We start from the raw sequence: 23,626 nt of genomic DNA, 5'->3' as shown, positions 1-23,626 counted from the left end.
ACTATTTATGCAAAATGGTCAGTTAACCTCAAATATATAGCATGTTTCTTGTTCTCTGCTCCAAATTTTTGTGTGCACAACAGCAAACACCCAGAAATCAACACAAGTTAAAATTATATTTTTTAAAGTTATAATAAGTAAAAATTTTCAAGAATTAATCAATATGAACAATGATTTCCCACTAGAAAAATAAACACTACAAAAGTAATAAAAACAAACCTAACAAAAAATAAAATAAAATGTCTTATAACTAGAATTTCCTTTTCTTAAATCCAATACGTTACATTTGTCACGTTTTCAACTATTTAGCAAGCAGGAAGCATTTGTGGTTTTACAGATTCATCCTAAATCCCACTCTCTCTCTCTCTCTCTCTCTCTCTATCGTGTATATATATACACACAAGCATGTATAACCATTCGGTCACATAGTGAAAGAAAAACACTCAGAATAGGAAAACCTGCTTACTCACATTAAAAACATACTGGTCTAGAGGCCTTTGAGAGAAGTGACGTAAAGAGCAGTGTTGCATCATTGTTAAAAACAGAAATTCAGGACGGACTCAGAATGTGCATTTAGTAATGAAAGCACTTTCTATAATGAAGATGTGATTGATTTTAACTTTGTCTTAAGGTTTTCAATTTAGAATTATCAAAACTAAATAATTGCAAGAATTCTAATTATCATGCATTTATAGTTTTTCTTTTTTAATAGCAGGGATTTTGTCTGGCTTTACCTTTTAAAGGAGGAAGTTTTGAAAAAGAAAATTCTGTCTTAGATGTATTTTGTCTGAAGGGATTTTCTCCAAAGGGTTTTCTGTCACATAAAGGTTTGGCCAGAGTCACCTTAAACACAGGCCCTGAACAATTACTTGTTCCTTTTCTGAATATTCTTTCACTTGACAGTGTTTATTCTTTAACAAAGACAGCTGTTATACAATGCACTGTTGATTTACTGTTATTAACAATGATGCAACACAGCACTTTATGTCACTTTTCTCAAAGGCCTGCTATGTTTTTAATGTGACAGAGCAAGTTTTCCTATTCTCTTTGAGTGTTTTCTTTTCATTATGTGACTGAATGGTTATATGTGCCTTTGCCTTTCAACTTTTCAGGATCAATAGAGTAAAGTACCCATCTCATATTGGGGGCTGATAGCATCAACTAACCTCTCTCCTCAAAATCGTTGTCATGTGCCTCAATTAAGAAATCTTTATTGAATGTACATTATTGCATTATTTTGCTTAAAGAATTATTTTTGAAAAGAGTTAAAAAACACTTGCAAACATTTTTTGTCAAAAATCTTCAAGCAAGAAGTTTTTATCCCATGGAATAGTGCATACACACATAACTACACACATACACATTTTCATTCACTCTCCATTAAAAAGCCCATCCAAACGTGGCTGATGCCAGCGCTGCCTTGACTGGCTTCTGTGCCGTGGCACGTAAAAAGCACCAACTGATCGTGGACGTTGCCAGCATTCCCTAGCACCTGTGCTGGTGGCACATAAAAAGCACCCACTACACTCACGGATGTGGTTAGTGTTAGGAAGGGCATCGAGCTGTAGAAACACTGCCAGATCAGATTGGAGCCTGGTGCAGCCTCCTGGCTTCCCAGAGCCTGGTCGAACTGTCCAACCCATGCTAGCATGGAAAACGGATGTTAAACAATGATGATGATGATATTATATATATATATATATATAAACATATGTAATATATATACCATATATATATGTATTATATATATATATATATAAACATATGTAATATATATACCATATATATATGTATTATATATATATATATATAAACATATGTAATATATATACCATATATATATGTATTATATATATATATATATATATATAATAGATATACCATATATATATGTATTATATATATATATATATATATATATATATATATCATCATCATCGTTTAACGTCCACTTTCCATGCTAGCATGGGTTGGACTATATATATATATATATATATATATATATAAATTGGATAAACTTAGATATGTTTCGGGCAAAAATTGGACCATACTACATCTAAGTTAATAGCACCACTAGATAGGATCTGTTAAGTCATTTTTAAGTCAAGTTCTGCAGTGTCAATACCCAATGAAGTAGGGAGTTGTTGTTGACTAAGATGTATCCAGGTGTAGGTGGCTTACCTGGAATTCTTTGAAGAAGTTTGTCCAAGTATTGTTTGAAGGTGATGAAATCTTTTTCTTCTTTTGAGCAATGTAGGTGTTATATTATTCACCTTTTGCAAATCATGTAGTGCTCACAGCAATGTTGGAGATTGATTGTTTGTTTTTATGTATGCATTGCATGCATGTTTGCATGTACACATGGCCCAATGGGTTAAAAAAACCCTTGCTTAAAGATTTTTGACAAAAAAACATTTTAAAGGTTTTTGCATTTTTCAAAACAATTCTTTGAGCAAAATAGTGTAATAATGTGCATTTAGTAATAATTTATAATTTAAGCAGACGGCAACAATTTTGAGCTTCAGTAATAAGGTGGGTGCTTTATTTTACTGAATCTGAAAAGATGAAAGCTGAAGATGACCTTAGAGGACTTCAATGCTAGGTATGACAGACAGGATGACAAACTGTAACAACGAAGACAAATGAAGTAATATATGTCAGTAGAGAAAAGAGCAAAAAGGAATAATTATGCAGATAAACCCTTAAATGTGAAACAGAATAAATTGTTAGAAAGCTTGCTTGTCATATGTAGGTTTCCTTCAAACTTTGTTTACTCTGTAAAGGATTCAGTTTTAGTATTGATAAACAACAACAAGAACTAAATTTACTGAAATCTATATTTTGATTAAAACATACAGAAACACAAACAAACAAAAGCACTCAACAGTATAATAACAAAACTACTGTTTAGAACACTGTTTTCTTTGTGAGGGTTCCAGTTGCATTGCTGAAACCAAGTTGAAACTTATCTTTAGACAAAATACTACCTAATTAACACTGTCATAACACTTGACTCTTTTAGAGTATTGACAAAAATCTGGGTTAGATGGTGATGTATCAGCATTGTAATAATATATCAAAGCTGCCATCAGCTAAATCAACTTTCAGAGAGTTTAATATATTAGATAACTGTAAGATAGACTTTCAGATACAAACCCTGCTATAACCATTATAACTTCAAAAATCAAATATTGGTTTCTATAAACTGTATAAGAGGAAGAAAGCAATGTGCACGACTTTTGCAGGTCCTATCAGGCTGATGTGTTTGATGTCCAGCCTGAGCATCTGCAGGGAAAATGTGAGTGAGAAGGGAATTAGGGAATCTGGTCAGAATGTTTATGTTATGACATAAGCACCGGCTAATCAAGTGGCGGTGTTAACAGATTGCTATACTTTTCAGTTAACTACTCAAACTAAAGGCATCCAAGTACAAGTATTATTAATTGCTATACATTTGAATGTTTAGCATTAAAACTAGCATGCCACTAGAAGAATTTGCACACCCATCCTACCTGTATTAGTTTAGGATTTGGAGGGGAGCAGCTAATGTAAAAATACAAATATAAATATCAATGGTCATTCATGTAAAATATGAAATATATAATTAGATTAAACATACTTCTTTCTCCAAACATAGCAGGGATTTTTGGAGAAGCTGGGCTACAGGACAAGCTTGTAAGGACCAAAGCTGCCATCCGTTCATCCATCACTTCCATATCATCATCAGCAGGTTCTGTTTCTTCACCCATACTGCGTCTGTAGCGTCTGAAAACAGAATGAATGTGATTCATGAATCTCAACATATGCAAAATTATAAGAATGATATATAATAATGACATTATAGGACAGGAGACAATGTAATCAAACTTACAATCAATTTAATGAAAACTGAGATATATTAATGTGAGCCATATCTGTTTCAAAATCAACAAGTGTATATGTATATGTGTGTGTGTGTGTGCATGCGTAACAATTTGTTACTGCAAACTTCTCTCTCCCTCTCTCTCTCTCTCTCTCTCTCTCTCTCTCTCTCTATATATATATATATATATAAATAAAACCATGTATGTATATACTCACATGCATACATATATAAATTTGATGGGCTTCTTTCAGTTTTGGTCAATCAAATTCATTCAAAAGGCTTTAATCAGCATGGAGGTATAGTAGACAAATTTCTAAAGGTAATAGTACCACACAATGACTGGACCCCTAACAACATTGATGAGAAGCAAAGTTCTTAATCACGCAGTTGCATACATGTATCCTCCTCCTCATCATTTAACATTCATTTTCCATGCTAGTTGGCTGATTCAGCAGGAGATGGTGAACCAGAGGACTGCACCAAGTTCCAATGTCGGCTTTTGCATGGTTTCTACAGATGGATGTCATTGCTAATGCCAAGCACTTTACAGAGTGTACTGGGTGCTTTTTAGGTGGCACTGATACCAATTAGGTCATCAAATACCTCATACAGCAAGACCTCTTAACTGAGTAGGGAGTAGTTTGGAGGGAAGTGGCTATATGCCAAGTGATCAGAGGTCAAAGTATGTTAGAGGAATAAGAACAGGTGTCTTGTAGGAGGTTACATGGTTACCCCAGTTGGAAAAGATTTTATGTATGTGTGTATGTATGTATATATACATACATATATATATATAAAATCACATTTGAGAAATAGCAGCCAAATATTCCTCACTCCCAAAGAAGTAGATGTAGAAGAATAGAAAATTGAAATAAGGTTGTAATGCCAATCTCTTTCTCTTTCTTTGGAATGATGAAATAAATGGAAACAGAGAATGAAAGGCATACATAAAGAGAGGGATGGTGGTGATGGCAGCAGTAAATTTGTATGACATCAAACTCTCTGTTTTATATTTTTTCTTTAGTCTCCCTTCACCATACTTCTCTTTCTCTCTTTGCATAGTGGGAAAGAGAAAGATAGAGAATGTGAGACACTTCAACAGAGTTGTAGATGGAAAGGGAAATAGTGTGATGAGGAGATTAGAGTTGATTAACTGAAAACACAAAGAATGTTATACATATCTCAACCAGCCTTACACATATGTTGAACACATATATAATTGATATACATGAATAAACACATACATTCCTTATTACATGCATTATACACATACAATACAAAATATAAGTTTCTTAGATTTCTAACATTGAAGCAAGGCCACAAATTTTGAAGAGAAGTGTAGTTGTCGATTTAATAGAACCCATTATTTAACTGATGTTATTTTATCAAGTATGGAAGGATAAAATAAAAAGTCAGCAGAGGTAAGATAAATTTTGGAAACTCTAAAAATGATGTTCTAACATTTTAAATAAAAGATACATGGTAAACCTTACAATAGCATTACTACCATATTCTATGTTAGCAAACTGACTCAGATTTACATTTGCATTATGTGAATCACTAAGAAAAAAATCCATGAATGATGTTTTTGTCAACAAACTATACCACAACTTACCCCCTCACCCTTCAATAGCTTCTGTTTTTTATTTTCCCTCTCTCTTTGATCTCTTTCTCTTGTCCTTTCTTTTCTTTCTCTATCTTGGTAGACATGTGCAAGAAATAGACTTAGGTTGAGGGGAAAGGGTAATATAAAGCAAGCCTTTTCAGTGGAGCATAGACTACTGTGAGAGTGGTTTAACAGTAAGAGAGGAAATACAATTAAAAAATGAAATAGTGGCTATTAGACAGGCAGCTTTTTCTTGAATATGACCCAAAATGTCAATGTGTAGGTGTGCATTGTCTCAAATATTTGATATTTTTTGCTGCAATTTGCAAAAAATAGAATCATTGGTACAGATTTTTTTGTAACAAGTCAATCACTGGGTGACTACACTTCAGACAAGAATGACAGTGTTATCACTAGATGAAACACACACACGCATATTTAATAACAATGGGCCTCACACAATTTTCATTTTCCAGATTCTATTCAATCCAAGGCTATGATAAAAGACACGATACACAGTGGGATGGAACTGGAAACCATGTGTCTGAAAAGTGAATTCGTTAGCTACATAGCTAATTCTGTGACCATATGAACTTGTATTGACTGTCACCAGTGCAGACCATTACAAGTTTCCCCCTTTTTTTTTTGTAAAGCAGCTTTGGATATATGAAGAATCTGTGGACACCAAGAAAGGTTATGAAAGTTTGTGAAGACTTACAATTTATAGAGAACAGGAATGCTTTAATTCCGTTTTTTTTTTTTTTGCATTAAACAAGAAAAATGCAGTGCTATTTAAATTTGTGAAGTGTAGAGTTAGTATTTTGGGTACTGACTAGAATATCTAAGTTATCAGAACTATATTGCAGAATGTTTTTGTTGTTGTTTAGGCCCAAGTCAGCTCTGATTGAACAGATCTACACTCAAAAGTCTTCCAGCTATGATACCTTGTTTTTTAATATCTCTAGGACTACCTTGTTTAATACTCTTTTGTTTTGTTTATTCTTTAAAGATGACAGGGTGTAATTTGAAGGAACTTCATTACTATTTCCAACAGGTGGAGCATTGTAGGCTTTCTTTGAGGACACTTTTTACTGAGGATAATCTTGGTTGGTTGAATTTGTAAACAGAAAAAAGTTCTTATGAACAAAAGGCAACAGAGAATAAGAAAATGGAGAAGCGTCATCATTGAAAGAGTAAATATATATATATATATATATATATATATATATATATATATATATATATATATATGTATATAGGTTGAATAAAATGAGACAACAAAGCCAAGGCAGTGTGCTAGGGCATTTCATAAAGAGAAGGGTAATCTTACAGCTATTTCAGGGATATAAAAGATATCTCATTATCAGAGATGAAATGAGAGAGTTAAATAGAAGGAAATAGTGGAGTTCAATATAAGAAGTTATTTTGGAATATTTAGGATATAAGAAGTACAAAGGGAAATATAGGAATAAAAATAAAGATATATGTTGGATGTTAAACTTGCTGTTCCATTATCCAAGGAATGTGTAAAAAGGTTTCTTGTCCATGGTATGTAAGTTCCGATAGGAGTTCATATTTTGTTATTACAAATGGATAGTGTATAGGTATTAATTCCATGTAGTTTTCATTCAAAGGGATGAGAGAGAGAGAGAAGGGGGGGGCGTCAAGAAAGATAACAAGCCTTGAAGTAAATGAAAACTGACAGAGTGAAAGATCAGAGAGGGTTTCATCAACACATGCAATCTTCTACAGAGGGCAATTGCAATTCATAAATAACCTCTACTAACCAATCAATGGCTTTTCAGTAAAAAATTTTCAGAAACATTGAAACTACCAAAAATTCTTAGGTAGTAGCTGTATTCTTGTTCTTTTGTTCACCTCAAGGTCAGCTCTGAGTGGGAAGATTAAAGATGTAACATTCAGAAGAAATGAAATGGCCAAGTAACTTTGACATTGGCCTATTACTTTTATTGTCGTGAGTTCAATTCCACTGCATTATTTTGCTGTGTATTTGGACAATACACTTAATTTATATGTGCCTAAGTTAATCTAGCTTTCAAGAAATGATACTCTCTATTTTGAGAGTTCTTCCTGAAACAGACCAGTATCAGCTCCATTGAAAGAATAACTGCATATCAATTTAATGGTAATAACTCAAAGATAAAATTAGCCTTTAAAAGTCCTTTTTAAGTTAATGAAGCCTCTTTAAATCATGAATATATTCATATACATCATTTCATATTAGGTAATTTGATATATCTATATCATAATACACTATATCATAAATTATCTCAATTTCTTTAACTGCATTGGATAATACTCTATATTACTTTCTCCTTCAAAAGTATATTTCATTTTATCATACCATTTCTTACATTATAACATTGCAAAGCATAGCATATCTCACTATTCCATACAATTTTTATACATAACATTCCCTACCCGACAGTTTTATATACTACATAACATAGCATGTAACACAATAACATCCCACTGGAAATGTCATCACTGTATTTCATTTCATTACATTACATAACACAAACACATCATACTTTATCATTCCTGACCATAGTATGTAATACTTTAGTTGGATCAAACTAGTCAAGTTCTGTTCAAGAGATGAGTAATGTTACAAAAAAAAAATGTCCTGTTGAGAGAATACCATTTGAGTTGGTGTTTTTTTTTATATATCTGCTTTATTTTGATTAGAGAACAAAGCAATAACAACAAAGATAGAAAGAAAGAAAACGCATGAGCATGCGCACACACACACACACACACACAGAGAATAGCAGTTACACATAATTCTGATTGACAGTGCATTAGTAAATTACTATAGAGATATTCAATGAGGATTAGAGATATTAAACTTGACCTATTAATCTAATCATCTGAGAATACTTTAATAGAATGTTTACATTTCATGTCCATCTATTTATATTTCAAATGTTGTTCATTTATAATCAACAGTGTGCACATGTTTTGCCAATGGAGGTTGAATGGTATTTTGAAGGGTGTAAAAAACATATCTAAGCCAATATCTTCTTTTATCTTAATATTTCCCACTATCATAAGTGTCAAGATTTAAGGCTGCAAGTTTTAAACCCAAGCACAACCAACATCACACAGATACAATGGTCAAGATTTGAAAGCTTACCATGTTCGATACCAAGATCACAGATAATTAACTCTCAGCTTAATATCAACCAAACAAAATCGGGATGGTCACAGTTACAATATTAACCAAATAATAAGCTTCTTTACAGTTTAACATAGCTATGAGTCATTCCCAAGTGCTTACTTGAATATACTGATGGCATTATAAATTCCATAGATGAGTAAGACTTCTGAATGACAATAATATCAGACAGCAAAACTTCCAACAATATCATCAGAGAGAGCGCACAATGTTCTTAAGCATTGAGTACAAGAGAAAAGAGGAGTATAAAGCCTTCAAAATGAACACAAAAATACAGAGAAAGTACAAGAGACAAAACAGAGAAAAAGTTAAGTATTTTTCAATATAAAGTACAGTCATCATCATCATTTTGATGATATTGGCATTGGTTGGATAACAGAAAATGAAATACTCTCAGTTATTATAAAATATACCAGAAATCAATGCTGTCTTCATTGTGGATAATGTAGTTTTACATACCCTATGTTTGATAAATAAATAGGAAGATCACATAGCTCAATAAAATAAGAAATTAACTATAGAAATACAAAGCTGAAGTACATTATCTTCCAGAATGTTATCATTGCCTGAATCTGTCTTTTTTTTTAACCTTGTTCTTTGATTTAATATACACTCATATAATTGGGTTCTCAACTGTTTGCTAGAACTATGACCTTTTTAGTCATGGGTCATAAAACAGAATATGGTGAATTAGCATCAGAATGAGCTTTATCTATTTTCCAAATAACAAATAAATAATAATTAATCCAGATCTCATTAATCTCTGGATTAATGAAAGGAGAATGATAGGAATGTATGCCAAATGATGTCCTCATTTAACAACACAAACAATGATAACAACAGCAGCAACTAAGCCAACCACTATACAGCTATCTGACCTGCTAGAAACAATAGTAAATCACCTTCAAGTTACACCATAGCATCTTAAAAAAGAAATTCCAAGGTATACTTAAAAGTATGGGATGTCCCAAAATGTTTTTGATCAAAAGTTTGATCAATCAGGGTTGGCCTGGGACTAAACAACAAACAACAATAGCATTGGCTGATACAAAAAGAACTAGTGAAATAAACTTTCTTTGAATTGCAAGCACAGTAGCTAAATTTCTCCTGGAACAATTTTCTAGTATCTAGGATCACAGTTTTCATATAATAAGGAAGTTCAAATAATAACAAGGTTCCACTGAAACCAGTCCTATACTTCATTGATAAATGTTCACTTAGCTAACTCTATGCTATATTCATCATAGTCACAATTCCCTGGAGTACATCAGCATCACTCATTGTCATCATTGTCAAGATTGAAAGGTGAATTGGGACTGGACACCATTTTCTCATTAATTCATCGTTGGTGCCAAATGGTTAAGTTGTTCAAAGAAGAACAGTAATCAAAGTAAAGAATATTTCAATAGTAAATGGTACAGAATCTTCACAGTCTGGATCATCACCACTACCACAATCACTGTTGTAACTAGAACCCTTACCATCAGCATCTTCAATAAGCTTGGGATAAGAAAATAAACACCAGTAATACACTGAAGTAAATTCATTCAATGAACTCAACATCACGATTATGATAATTTTCCTTGTATCAAAAGAACAAAGATTCACCATTTTATTTATTCATCTCATCTAAATGAATTATTTTACTGTTTGATGTTAGTATTGATGGGCAATTAAGTATATAGAATTCAGAAGATAGTGTAAAGTAATTATGACAGCCATGTTTTACAAATGTTATTAGAGAGGTAAATGAAATAACTACTATCAAAGTGGGTCATGGATGTAGTTTATCTCGGGGTACAAGTCCCTTTTTCATATACAGAATGAAACTTCCATGTCTACTTTGGTTCTACAATCCATTATTGTTAATATTGTTTAGCTCCAGGTCAGACATGATTAAGCAGACCTATGATCAAAAGCATTGTATTCATGACCATGGAATTCTTCTTTTTAGACCAAGCTACATTCTTTTTTTAGACTGACTATATAATTGAATGTGTCCATCCATTTTTAAGGTGGCATAATGTTGTTTGAAGATTTGGTTGCTATTAGTGGGAGTTTGAGTGACCACATAGCACCACACTCATTGGCTCATTCATTGATACATTTACCAAAATGTTAAATCCACAATACAAGAAATAATAATTAAAAAGTCTACTAAGCAATATTATGGTTGTTCTAACAGATTTACTAATGAGCAATAGTCTAAAATTAATTCTCTTCTCTAAGAAGTGAGAAACTGTTGCCATCAGTTGCAGCAGAGACAATGTTATCATGATTGTTGTCATCATTACCATCATTATCATAATTATTAACACAGCAAGCTGGTTGAATCATTACCATGCTGGGCAAAATGCTTAGCAGCATTTCGTCTGTCTTTACATTTTGAGTTAAAATTTTGCTGAGATCAATTTTGCCTTTCATCCTTTCAGGGTTGATAAATTGAATACCAGATAAGCACTGGGGTCAATGTAATACTAGCCCCCTCCCCATAAATTTCAGGCCTTGTGCCTACAATAGAAAGGATTATTATTATAATTATTTATTCAGGACTTTGTGCCCTTAGATTGTCCTACCGTCATAAGAATGTAAACTCTTTTCTGCCAGCTCACTGCTGGCAGAAACATTAGCATACCGGGCAAAATGCTTAGTGGTATTTCGTCTGCTGTTATGTTCTGAGTTCAAATTCCACCTAGGTTGACTTTGCCTTTCATCCTTTCGGGGTCGATAAATTAAGTACCAGTTATGCACTGGGGTCGATGTAATTGACTCAATCCTTTTGTCTGTCCTTGTTTGTCCCCTCTATGTTTAGCTCCTTGTGGGCAAATAAAGAAATAAGAATGTAAACTCTTTTGAGTCTGATGCTTTTTGGGGGTTTCCTAGCCGACCCAGAAGAGGCTACTTCACTATAATGGTCGTCTAGCTGGAGTTTGAACTCAGAATGCACAGAAAGTATCCATCCAATGTCTTAACAATTCCACCAACTCACTATCCTGGACTGGTAATTTATTTATTGAACCTGAAAGGACAGAAGGCACAGTTGACCTCAACAGAATTTGAACTTACAAAGCAGAGAGCCAGGAGAAATACACAAGTTATATTTCTTATTTTACAGTTGTTTTTGTTGTTATTTTGTAGTAGGGGAATAGTGGAATTAAATCTTATATTCATTAATTATTCCTTTATTCATTTGAAAACATAAGAGCTAATGAGAAATTGAAAAGTAAAAGTAAAATTTATTTATGAAGTTGCATTAAATGTTTCATGGTGTGCCAGTGATGTAAACTTAAATCCACAGATTTATGTTGTCTACTCAGACCAACTCATGCCAGCATCAGCCCATGTCAAGTTTTCTCAACAAATCAACTGGTGCACCTACTTCATTAGCAGCAGCAGCAGCTTCCATAGAAACAACAGAATCAGTACTGGCTCTGTGTCAGCACATTCTATACCAATTAGACTTTAGTGCGCAGGTTATATAACAAGGCCTATTGGTTTGTTGGTTTCCTCAATGTAAAAGTATGCCACGATACCAACAATCATAATCCCAGCAGACACAGCAACAAAAATAGGAGACAACAACGATATATCAACTAAGACATAATTTTTTGTATCAATCACTCATGCAGGATAGCAGCCAGCTCAATAGTTTTATCACTCAAATAAGTAGAGAACACCTGAACTCACAATACACTATTTCCTAAACACATCACTATTTGAAGCTGCAATTTTGATTCAGTGCAGAATTCTTGAACAACTGTATCACTTTACTTTATAGTTAAAGTTATTCATTGAGAACACATGAGAAGCCAGGAGTATAAAATTATAGGAACATTTTAGATGCATACTCCACTGCAACACATACTTACATACATCCTTATACACATAGACATGCATGCACACACATGATAGAATCCAAGGAAACTGGTAGTGGTTTGTATTAGAAAGACTTGTATTGTTTAAAAAAGTGACAGAATGAATTAATATTGCCGTGGGCAGTAGAGCTTCCAATATTTTGGAGAGAGTCATTCTTCAAGGTTGAAATGACAGAGGAAGAAAAGAAAGACAGAAAACTTTTACATTCTCTATGTATGAGGATGTAAAAACACTTATGTCTTTCCTGTTTTCTTTGTCATTTCAATTCTGAAGAAGGATTCTGTATGAAATTACCGGAAATATCGGGAACTCCACTCCCCATTGCAAGATTACTTCACTGTTTCTGCTACTTTATATGTATAAAATTTATGAAAGACTTGTGAAACACTATGTTCATTCATGTAGTGAGTAACATTTCCCTTTTTTGAGCACTTATTCTTGATATTGAAGCTGAACCTCAAATTATATGTAATATTGTATAATTGTGTTCAATCAAATTTGCTACAGCTAAATTAAATCGTCAACTGGTGAAGAATATATTTTCCCCCATTCTGTGACTGTAAAAGGATATACTATTTTAGCTGTTAGTCTCCATTTTCATTACTTGGTTTCTTTTATATTCCCTACAAACCAAACAACAGCTAAGTAGCTGGCTGGTATATAATATGAACATATACTTACAGTGGATGACTTTTCTTAAAAGACATGGCTGCCATGTCTTTTGTGTGTGTGTGTGTGTGTGTGTGTGTATACACACATACATATATATACATACATATATATATATATATATATATATATATATCAAAATAAGCAACACGGATATCCAGAGGTAATGCAGTATGATCGTTTCATGCAACCCCATTTAATTAAACAATGCAATCATTACATCAATTTAAAATGCAGACAATCTTCAGCTGCACAAAGACATAGAATTTAATTAAATCAGAACAGATGCATACACAAGTATAATTATACCTAAAATCTCTAAGAAGTTAAGGAGATAGACAAAGAACTTGCTGTCTCACTCCAGTTTAGAAGTTACTGAATTTTCCAAGAAGATGTACATTGTTACAGACTCTGCCTGTCACTGATTTGTTTTTGTTTTTATGGGATCAGTTTTAATTTAAAAACTAGTTTCCCTACCCCTAACAGATACTGCCCTCTGTTCTCTCAGCCTTAGATATACAAGGGATTTGATAAACTAGTTATTCTCCAACCCATCCCAGCATGGAAAGCGGACGTTAAATGATGATGATTAAACATATATATATATACACATATGTTTGTACTTCTTAGAAATTTGGTAATTCAAATAATGCAGTGCAACTCAACAAATTAGAAAGAAGAATCAATATATCAATATGTATTTATTTATAGATACATACAACATGATGAACTCAAAACAATGGACTGAGTATTTATGAGGTGAGATAGAAACATATTTAGATAACAGGAATTCCAAAACAAAAAAATAAAGGTAACGTACTAACAACAATATTAGCCAATAAGATAATCTAGATACCAGAACTTGATAAAATACAACTATTGCTTTCTTAGTTTTAAGAATGTCAATTATAATAGCAGAATATGCTAGCACTTTCTCTGATTGCCTGTATAAAAACAGATTTTTTTTTTTAAACTCATGTGTATAAATTCTATTTCGGTTGTTGACACCTCTTGAAAGCAAAGTCTTCATCAAGCTAACAAGAGAGTCTCAATGTAGTAGGTTAATCTTTTAGAAACAGCAACCAAATCTCTCTCAAACCAAACTCTACAATTTTATAACTGGAAGAATACATTGGATGATGGAACTCCCCAACCAAAAACAAACTGGTATGATCAAGACTGAAATATTTTTGATTATAGGTCAGTTTAATTAGGACTGATCTAGGGTTAAACATCTTAATTTTCTAGCAAAAAATAAACAAATAAATAAATAAAAAGAGGTCAATTGCCTCCATCAGTATATAAATTCAGAAAGTAGAACAAAAGTAAATATTATTCTAAGATTCTAAGGTATTTAGCATAACTCAGTGCCCTAATCTAATTAATAATATGAATGATTTTTAACATAGAAACAAAACACCACATTCTGAGGTAAGCCTACAGTTAATAAAAATAGACACACTGCTTGACTGATATTTATTTTATCAACCTTAAGAAAAACAAAATTGGCTACAGTAGGATTTGAACTAAGATCATAACTAAATACTTTATGGCATTTTTTTCCACCACTCTACCAATTCTGCCATGCCTCCTTGTCCTACCCCAGCACTGCCACCATTTAATATTTGTTTTCTATGCTGGCAAAGGTTGGATGAGTCAGCAGGAGGTAGTGAACCAAAGGACTGTGCCAAGCTTCACAGTCAGCTTTGGCATGGTTTCTATAGCTGGATGCCCTTCCTAATGCCAAAAACAATATTGATTTCTTACATAATCACTAGGTCATAAAAATTTGGAGAGAAGGAAAGTGGATTATATCAATCCAAATAATAGATTGGTATTTTATTTGATCTGGAAAGCCAACTCCAGTGAAATTTTAACTCAGAATGTAAATCACTGTAACTAAATACTGCTAGTTATTTCATTCAGCTTGTTATATCATTGATGATAGTAAGATTTTGACAATGGCATCTGACATCAAGATATCTGCAATATCTACAAGTGAACCAAATTTCACTAAGTTAAAGGACATACTTGATACAATATATGATTTGAGGACAGTCACTAACTGTTATTAGAATATGAGCCAATTGAGAGATCCTTTATGCAGTCACTTTACCTACTGGAAATAGCAGCCAATTTTCTCAAAATTTACTCTACCTTCTTAAAAAAAGGAAGATAACGAATAATGTAATGCAATGCTCATAAAAAAGTTATATATATAAAAAAAAAGACTGGATAATCATGGCTAAAGTATCTTTGATTATAGAACTACTTGATAAGGGCCAACTCAGGCTACATAGCAACAACTACTGGGTTGTTGTTGTTAGTTTATATGTAATACAAAAATATTATGAGCGAACGTCTAGGCTTTTGACTAAAGGAGATGTGAGCAGAGCTGATCAAATAAAAAGAAGAGTCTTTGAAATGCAAACTAAGTAAAATACCAGGAAGACTAAATTGACACATTAAAACTGACATGATGGTACTTGAGACGAGAGCATGTGACAGGAATATATTTCAGATTGCATCATACACCAAGTTGTCATTTTCTGAAGCTCTAAACGATAACCAAATAGAAAATTGGGGTTTCTTTAGTGCTTTATTAGGTTCAGTAACTGAACAGTGGCCATACTGGAGCATTGTGTTTAATGATTTTGGTTGAATATATTATCCTCTTTAGTTTGTCTGGTATTAATTTTATTGAAGTAAGACTAAAAGCACTAATTTTGCCAACATGTCAAAACACCCACTACAAACGTGAGAGAAAGAGAGAGAGAGAGAGAGAGTGTGTGTGTATGTACACAATGCACACACATCTGATAGGCTTCTGCACAGTTTCTGCCAATATACTTGAAGTTATGGTAGAAGACTTGCTCAAGATGTCATACATAATGTTCTTGAACTAAGATTTGACAAATGAATGAATTTCATAGTATTGATTATTCCTGTGATCCCATTTAACTGAAGTCATATTTGAATCAAGCTTTCTTTTTTTCCCCCTTTTTTTCATGCAAAAGGTATCAACAGTCTGAAACAAACCATAACCAAAATCTTTTGGATGTACTGTAGTCTTACATGAATCTAACCACAGTATTTATCCCTAAACAATCCACTTACTTATATTGTCTTTCTATGTTTTGATGAGAGGAATCTAATATGACTAAAACATGTCAAGGCCAAATTCATTCTCACAACTTAAATATTATTACTTTAGATTTTTTTTTATCTCTTACTACATTAAGTATGGAAAGTAGTAAATTGGCAGCCATTAGTGCATCAAATAGACTGTCTCGAAGGTATTTGTTCTGGTTTGCTGTACCATAATTTCAAAATCCCATTGAAGTCAACATTGCCTGTATTCCTTTCAGGATTGATATATAAAATACTATGTAGAATGATAGAGTTAGTCCATGAATAAAATAGCTTTTATTCATAAATAAAGTAGCTTTTATTCATGGATGATATTTTAAAAGATAGGAACATATTTATGGACAGATAGTAATGATGCTTACATCAACCTTATCCAAATTTTATCTGAACCGTTTCCATGACATTCTGATCTCAAAGAACCCATTTCATACTTGAAGCAATGAGAAAGATCACTTTGTAATCATTCAACCTTTTAGAAACAGTAGCTGCAACTCGCTCATATCAATACTACTGTTTTTAAAATGGAAGGACATATTTATATAAAACTGTCCATACTATATGGAAAAAAAAGTTGGGGAAGGGGTTAGGGTTGGTTCAAACTGGAATGCATTAGTCTTCCCGGATCACTTCTAACCTGGTGCTAAACAACAGCTCCCACCACCCTGCTATGTCAGTCACAATTCCACTTAGCTTTATTGGAAGCAAACTGGAACAATACAATCCATTATATATATCTAACTGCAGAATTGTTAGATAAACAAATACACAAAAGAAATTCTTAATAATATAAAAAATGATGACAAAAGCAGAAGAAACAACAATAATAAGAGAGTAAAGGTTAGTAGTTTATGACCTTGTATTTGGAGGGACAGAGGAGAGGAGAAGGTGTTGTTATCTCATCCTATTTGTACCCTCATGCCAATGGAGAGAAGTCACATTTCTAAAATAGGGTCACTTGGCAATCATGCATGCTGTTATTTGTATATGAGCATGTGCACATGAGGTTAAATAATAGTTATGAGGGAAATTAATCTCTGTGTGTGTGTATGTATATATATATATATATATATATACACACACACATATATAGATTTATCATTGCTATTATGTTAAACTGCTATTTCTAGCAGCTTGAGTGATTCATGTGTTCACCACTCCTGATCTGATTGGTTGGGGGCTTTTCATCTTCACATCTAGTTCTATCTAAGTGCCATCAATGTTGCTAAAATTAATTTCATTGTCTTTTCATGAACATTATTCATGGGTAGAGGACCCAACAACATAACACCACCAACTTTGGGTACCTTTAGTTTTGTGGGTGACCTAACATGCCCCCTGGTTTACTACCATCACCAGATGGAATTTTGGCCACTTTAGCAGAGTTCACTCAGTTTCAAGCACTTAAATCAGATTCTCTGGTCACTCCTTACATTTTTCTTGTAAATATTAACTTACAAATATTCATGCTGGCCATCAGCTGCATTACACCAATCTAGAAAGACCTGCAACAATCTCAAGTACATTACTCTCCTTCTTTCATGACTGACTTACAGAGTGAAATGGTTACAAGTAAGAATTGAATCTTGGTGGTAGACTTCAATCACAAGAAATGCACCCATATGTACAAGTTACCATATTAATAAATGTAACAACATGAGCTTTGGAGTCTCTTTATATTATCCATCTCACAATAAGAATTGAATTTTTATGCAACAGCTCAGATACTAATATGTGATTTAAAACTGATCAAGCATGTAGAGACTTTCTCCTTAGTAATATATTACAAATCTTTACAGAACTATCTCAACTAAGTGAAAAACTGCTACGCTATCAACAAAAGTAGTTTAAATAATGATATTAGATATCATAAGCACTGATTAAAGACCAAAAGAACAACATTCTCACTGACAGAACTTGAAGCAAATATCTAACGCTGGTAGTTAATCTAAAAAGTGGTTTAATCATTTAAATGTTTTTATTGGTAATGAACTGATCTCTAGCAAAGATATTTTATGTCATAGAGTTTAAGAACCTTCATTTTAAAATCAAAATTTTGTAATGCTTTAGTTCAGTGGTTCCCAATCTTTTCTGCACCATGGAATGGTTTCTGCAATACAATTTTTCCAAGGACCAAGATATCATGTGCATAACAAAACACAATAAAGTATTTAATATATTATTTCATTATTACGTATATAATATATTTCATATATAATGCAAAACACCTTGAAGACTGCAATAGTCATAAAATAAAAATAAAAGTTTAGAATTTTATACCATGCAGCCTTTATGATAGGCCAAAGGGAAATTTGGTCTGGTATTTGATTACTGGAGATTACATTGATGAAAACAGTATAGATGTAAATATTAATAAAAGAAAACATGCCTAGCCATGAGGAAATTGTACTTTGTTTGAAAACATGTGAGGGTTGGTGACTGGAAAGACATCTGGCCATAGAAAATCTGCTTCACATGCAAGTATGGATAAAGGGAGATGATGATAACATGTATGTTTTGGGAGTACCTGTGTATATTTGTTGTGATATATTCAAAAGAGGAAGAACTTGAATAAATGACTGAGTTTACTGTAATTAAAAGGTAAACTCCACTTTTTGTTAACTAGAGATAAAAAAAAAATGAGAATTACATTGAATACGGGGTTGATGTAGTTAACTGAAACCATCCGAGGTGGTATCCCAACATGTCTATAGTCTAATGACTGAAACTAATAAAAGAGAAGTAGTAGTAGTAATAATAATAATAATAATAATAATAATAATAAAGAAATCTGTAAACCTGAACAAAAAATGGAACAGAAAGTGTAAGAAGGTGCCAAGTGTAACAGATATTTTGGCAAAAAAATTTTCGTTTATCATCATATTGTGATAAAATAATGTCTAGCAAAATATAGAAACCCAGTTTTCAATTCAGTTTGTTACTATTTACCTTCACTTTATGGTTTCTAATAATAGCACATAATATCCTTGAGTAAAAAGCAAGGCCTTATATTTTACATCAAATTATTGTTACACTAATTATTGTTGAATAACAGGTTTTTTGTTTCGTTAAAAGTGCAGCTGTTGCAGATTATGACATGTATATGTGTGTAGATAACATGCATCTACGTTATCAGTGGGAGTGACGGGGAGAGTAAAAGAAAGTGAAGACAGAAAGAAGGAAGATTCTATTAGTTTACAAAGCTGTTGCTAGCTGGTTGTATTTTAAAACTAGGTGGAGTTTTACAAGCAATGCTATAGTCAATAATAAACAACCTAAAACAGATATATACTATATATATATATATATATATATATATATATATATATATATACACATACATACATATATATATATACTACATATGTGGGAAATTCTGTCTGTGGGTGTGCTTGTGGAGTTGTTAGCTAACTCCTCTGACATTGTTTTATTGATTTTGATGAAGCTTGACAAGTGACTAGAACTCATGTCTGGAAACCTCATGGCATACTCATATTGTTGTAAAAAAAATCGATAATAAGGTCCCTGGAAGGGATCCTTATACATATCTAATATATTTTATTTTACAAACCAAGGGAAATAACCCATTTGCCCCTGGAAGGGATCATTATATATAGCCAAGGGAAATAACCCATTTATTTTCCTAAATTATTTGGTAAAAATGAAATTGAGAATGCTTATTTCTTAGTATTTGAACTGTTAGAGTTATTTTTGCAATTTATCCAGTACAACCCTTAAACAAGTAAATAGTATTTTCCTAAACAATAGATCACTTATTTACATTTGATGGATATTTGTCCTCATCTTGTTTGTTGTTAACACAACATTTCGGCTGATACACCCTCCAGCCCTCATCAGGTGTCTTGGGGAAATTTCAAACCTGGGTTCTCATTCCTAAGGTATTTTTCGATGTTGTTATTGCTGCCTGGAATTGAAATCGGAATCTTGGGGTTAGTAGCCCACGCTCTTAACCACTAAACCATAAGCCTGAAGGCAATTATGAAGCGAGTTTTAGGGCTTATAAATCTAATATTTTCCTATCCTTCCTTAATATTGTTTCCCACATGCTATTCATATCTGCACTTGGTCTGTTTAGGAGGTTGTTTTGTCCTAGCATATGTGCTGCTTCTTTTGATTTCTGTATTTTCCAGTGGTGTTCTCGGTCTATTATCTTAACTTCATCCCACAGGGAGGGGTGGTCTCCATTTTTCCTTACATCATCAGCTATACCCAATTTATCAATATCTCCACGTGTCACAGCTTTGCGATGTTCCTCTACCCTTATTTTGTGGGGTCAGCATATTTCACCTTTATATAACCTACCACAGCTGCATGGGATGGAGTACACACAGTTTTTGGTCATATTTTCTTCTATTGGTGGTTTTACTCAAAGGAGATATTTGCGAAGTGTTGTATTACTCTTGAATACTGTCCTGATGTCATATGGGATGCATATCATTTTGGAGAGGCCTTTCACATAGGGTAAACAGACTGTGGACAGTTTATTGGTTTCATCCTCTCTTTTATTCATAATTGGAGTGGATAATATGTTTTGGGGGTAGATGTTGCTTAATAGATTGATCATTTCCTCATGGTAGGTATCATGATCACTACTTATATTCTTTGCTCGATGTTTTAGGCATTGAGCAATCCCTCTCTTTACACTGTATGGATGGTGGGAACTGAAGTTGAGGTATCGTCCAGTGAAGGTCAGCTTGCGGTATACGGATGTCCTTAATCCATACTTGGTGCGTGTTATCAATACATCCAGGAATGCTAGCTGATTGTCTTTTTCTTTTCCATTGTGAACTGTATGGATGGAATTATTGAGTTCACATGATCTAATAGCACTTGGACATCTTCCTGGTGAGGCCAGAGTATGAAGGTAACACCTTCATATCACAGCCATTTGGGTCGGTTTCAGTGGTGTTGATCCTAAAGCCAAATTCTCAAAGTATTCCATGCATATATTGGCTATTATCAGTGATAATGGTGAACCCATAGCTAAACCCTCTTCTTGTCAATATATATCAGTGTCCATACTGAAGTAGGTAGTTTCTACACAGAAGGTCAACATTTCCATCAAGTTTCTTCTTGGCATACTAGCGCGTTCTTTTAGGTGGGTGTCTGTCACTAGTTTCTCTTGAATCACCAGTTGGGACTTTGGTGAACAGACTTATCACATCTAGACTCCCCCATCTGGCTGGATTCAATGTGGGGGTATCCTTGATCAATCCTGTGAAGTGGGTGGAATTTTTCACGAACAATGTTGACTTTCCTGCTAATGGAGTGATTATATCCACAAGGAAGCGGCTCAGTGGATGACATGCTGAACTGCTACAGCTCACTATAGGTCTTAATGAAATACCATCATTGTGAATCTTAGGGAGACCATACATGTGTGGTAGTTTACTGTAGTGCTGAGTCAGTTGTCTGTACTTTATTGGTGTAAAGTGATCCTTGTTCTTGATCAAGATCTGTGACAACTTCCTCTCTGTTTTCAGAGTTGGGTCTTTCTTTACTTTGCTGTAGCTACTATCACTTATAAGACTTGCCAATTTTTCCGAGTAGTCAGACTTGTTCATCATCACTGTAGCATTTCCCTTGTCTGCTGGAAGTATCATGATGGAATTGTCACTCTGTAGTCTTTTCATAGCGAACTTTTCTTCCTGAGTGATGCTTGGTTTGGTAAGTTTCGCCTTTTCTAGTACCTGTCTAACTTTCCACCTTAGTTCATCTCCCTGAGCTTTTGGTATCTTTACAATATCTCTTCAATGGGGGCTATTATGTCAAAGTATGGAATGCACTTGATGGTTGTCACAAAGTTGAGACCTTTGTTTAGTACTGCTTCTTCAGAGCTTTCTAGATATTGACTACTTACATTAATTACTGCTTTAACAGGTGGGTGACAGACATCAGTCTTCATTCTCTGACCTTATAAGATCCACTGATTTCAGTTAGTGACTTATTCATGAATATACCAGCACTAGCACCCCTGAGGGTAATATTCTCTGGGAATGCACAAAAGCCCTTTTCAGAGTTATTTGTTGTGGATTGTTATTATCTCATATCTGATTAGCCTGTTATTATGTAACATGCTTCAAGATTTTAGTATAGATACCTTATTAGTATTTCCTTCCAAGTTCTATGTACTCTGGGAATGCATTAAAGCCATTTTTGGGGCTACTTTATTTGAATTCTTACTATCGGGTCAATAATTTCACGTTATTACATAACTGACTTCACAATTTGAGTATTCATAACTTATTGTGAATTCTTAAAAACAAAATCCTGTGTAAGATAGTTTGGTATTCTCTGTAAATGCACAAAAACCGTTTTAAGGGCTACATACTTTGTATTCTTGTTATTGGATTAGTGAAACAATTATGAGAATGGAACCAAGATATAAGCCCTGCTTTCATGGGAATTACTGGGTATTTCAGCTAGTATATCTATATCTATCTATCTATCTATCTATCTATATATATATATATATATATATATATATATATATATATATATATATATATAAGGGAAGTAGTCAATTACACCAACTCCAGTACTTGGCTGGTACTTTATTTTGTTGGTTTTGGAGCGATAAAAGGCAAAGCTCATCTTAGCAGGAATAGAAGTCAGAACATAAAGATCTGTGTAACTAATTACTACAAGGCATTTTGTCCTAGGCTCTAATGGTTCAGCCAATGCACTACTTCATAAATTATCAAGATGATTGTGATAGGAAACTGAAGAAGGGATAGAGGAAACAGTTGAAGTGAAATTGAAACTAAAATTAAAATTCAACTTCAACAAAATAAAAATTACTAAATATTTCATTAACTCTCAGTTCCTGTGATTAAGCATATGAAGTAAAACTATGTGCAATGACATAACCATCTTGTCTTATTTAGACAAAGACTATCCAAGAATATATTATCTAATGTACCCCTCTTTTTCTCAGATGGTGAAGTTAAATTTGAGAGAGATTTGGCTTCTATTTCCAGCAGCTTGAGTGATCACAAAAAGTTGATTCAACTGATCCCATGTATGTATTTTTATAAGTTAAAAGAATCAATAACTTTTATTGTAGATTTTGGTCTGAGAATAAGAGTCAATGCCCATAGCCTTCTTTAGCCCAACTAAAAAGGGAGCTAGGAATAAGTGAGACTTGTGCAATTACAAGAACAAGCAGAATGGGGAAGGTACTGAATCACCAGATGATGGGTTCAAATTTACACTTCATTCCTCACTGCCTGAATCACCAAGA

General features: G+C 33.3%; 1 protein-coding gene across 2 annotated transcripts in view; it reads right to left on the bottom strand.

The window, feature by feature from the left end:
* The window catches only part of LOC115210418 (zinc finger protein 704-like), a 138,374-nt gene that overhangs the window by 68,720 nt on the left and 46,028 nt on the right, over positions 1-23,626 (bottom strand). For both annotated transcript variants that reach the window (XM_029779019.2, XM_036502287.1), the window contains exon 2: positions 3,620-3,765. In XM_029779019.2, the coding sequence (XP_029634879.1) occupies positions 3,620-3,765 (146 nt within the window). The remainder of the gene's footprint in view (positions 1-3,619; positions 3,766-23,626) is intronic.

The sequence above is a fragment of the Octopus sinensis genome, linkage group LG4 (genome assembly GCF_006345805.1).
Source record: "Octopus sinensis linkage group LG4, ASM634580v1, whole genome shotgun sequence".
In the NCBI taxonomy this organism is placed as follows: Eukaryota; Metazoa; Mollusca; class Cephalopoda; order Octopoda; family Octopodidae; genus Octopus; species Octopus sinensis.
The sequence above is the reverse complement of the archived record's forward strand: the minus strand, read 5'-3'. Positions and strand labels throughout refer to the sequence as shown.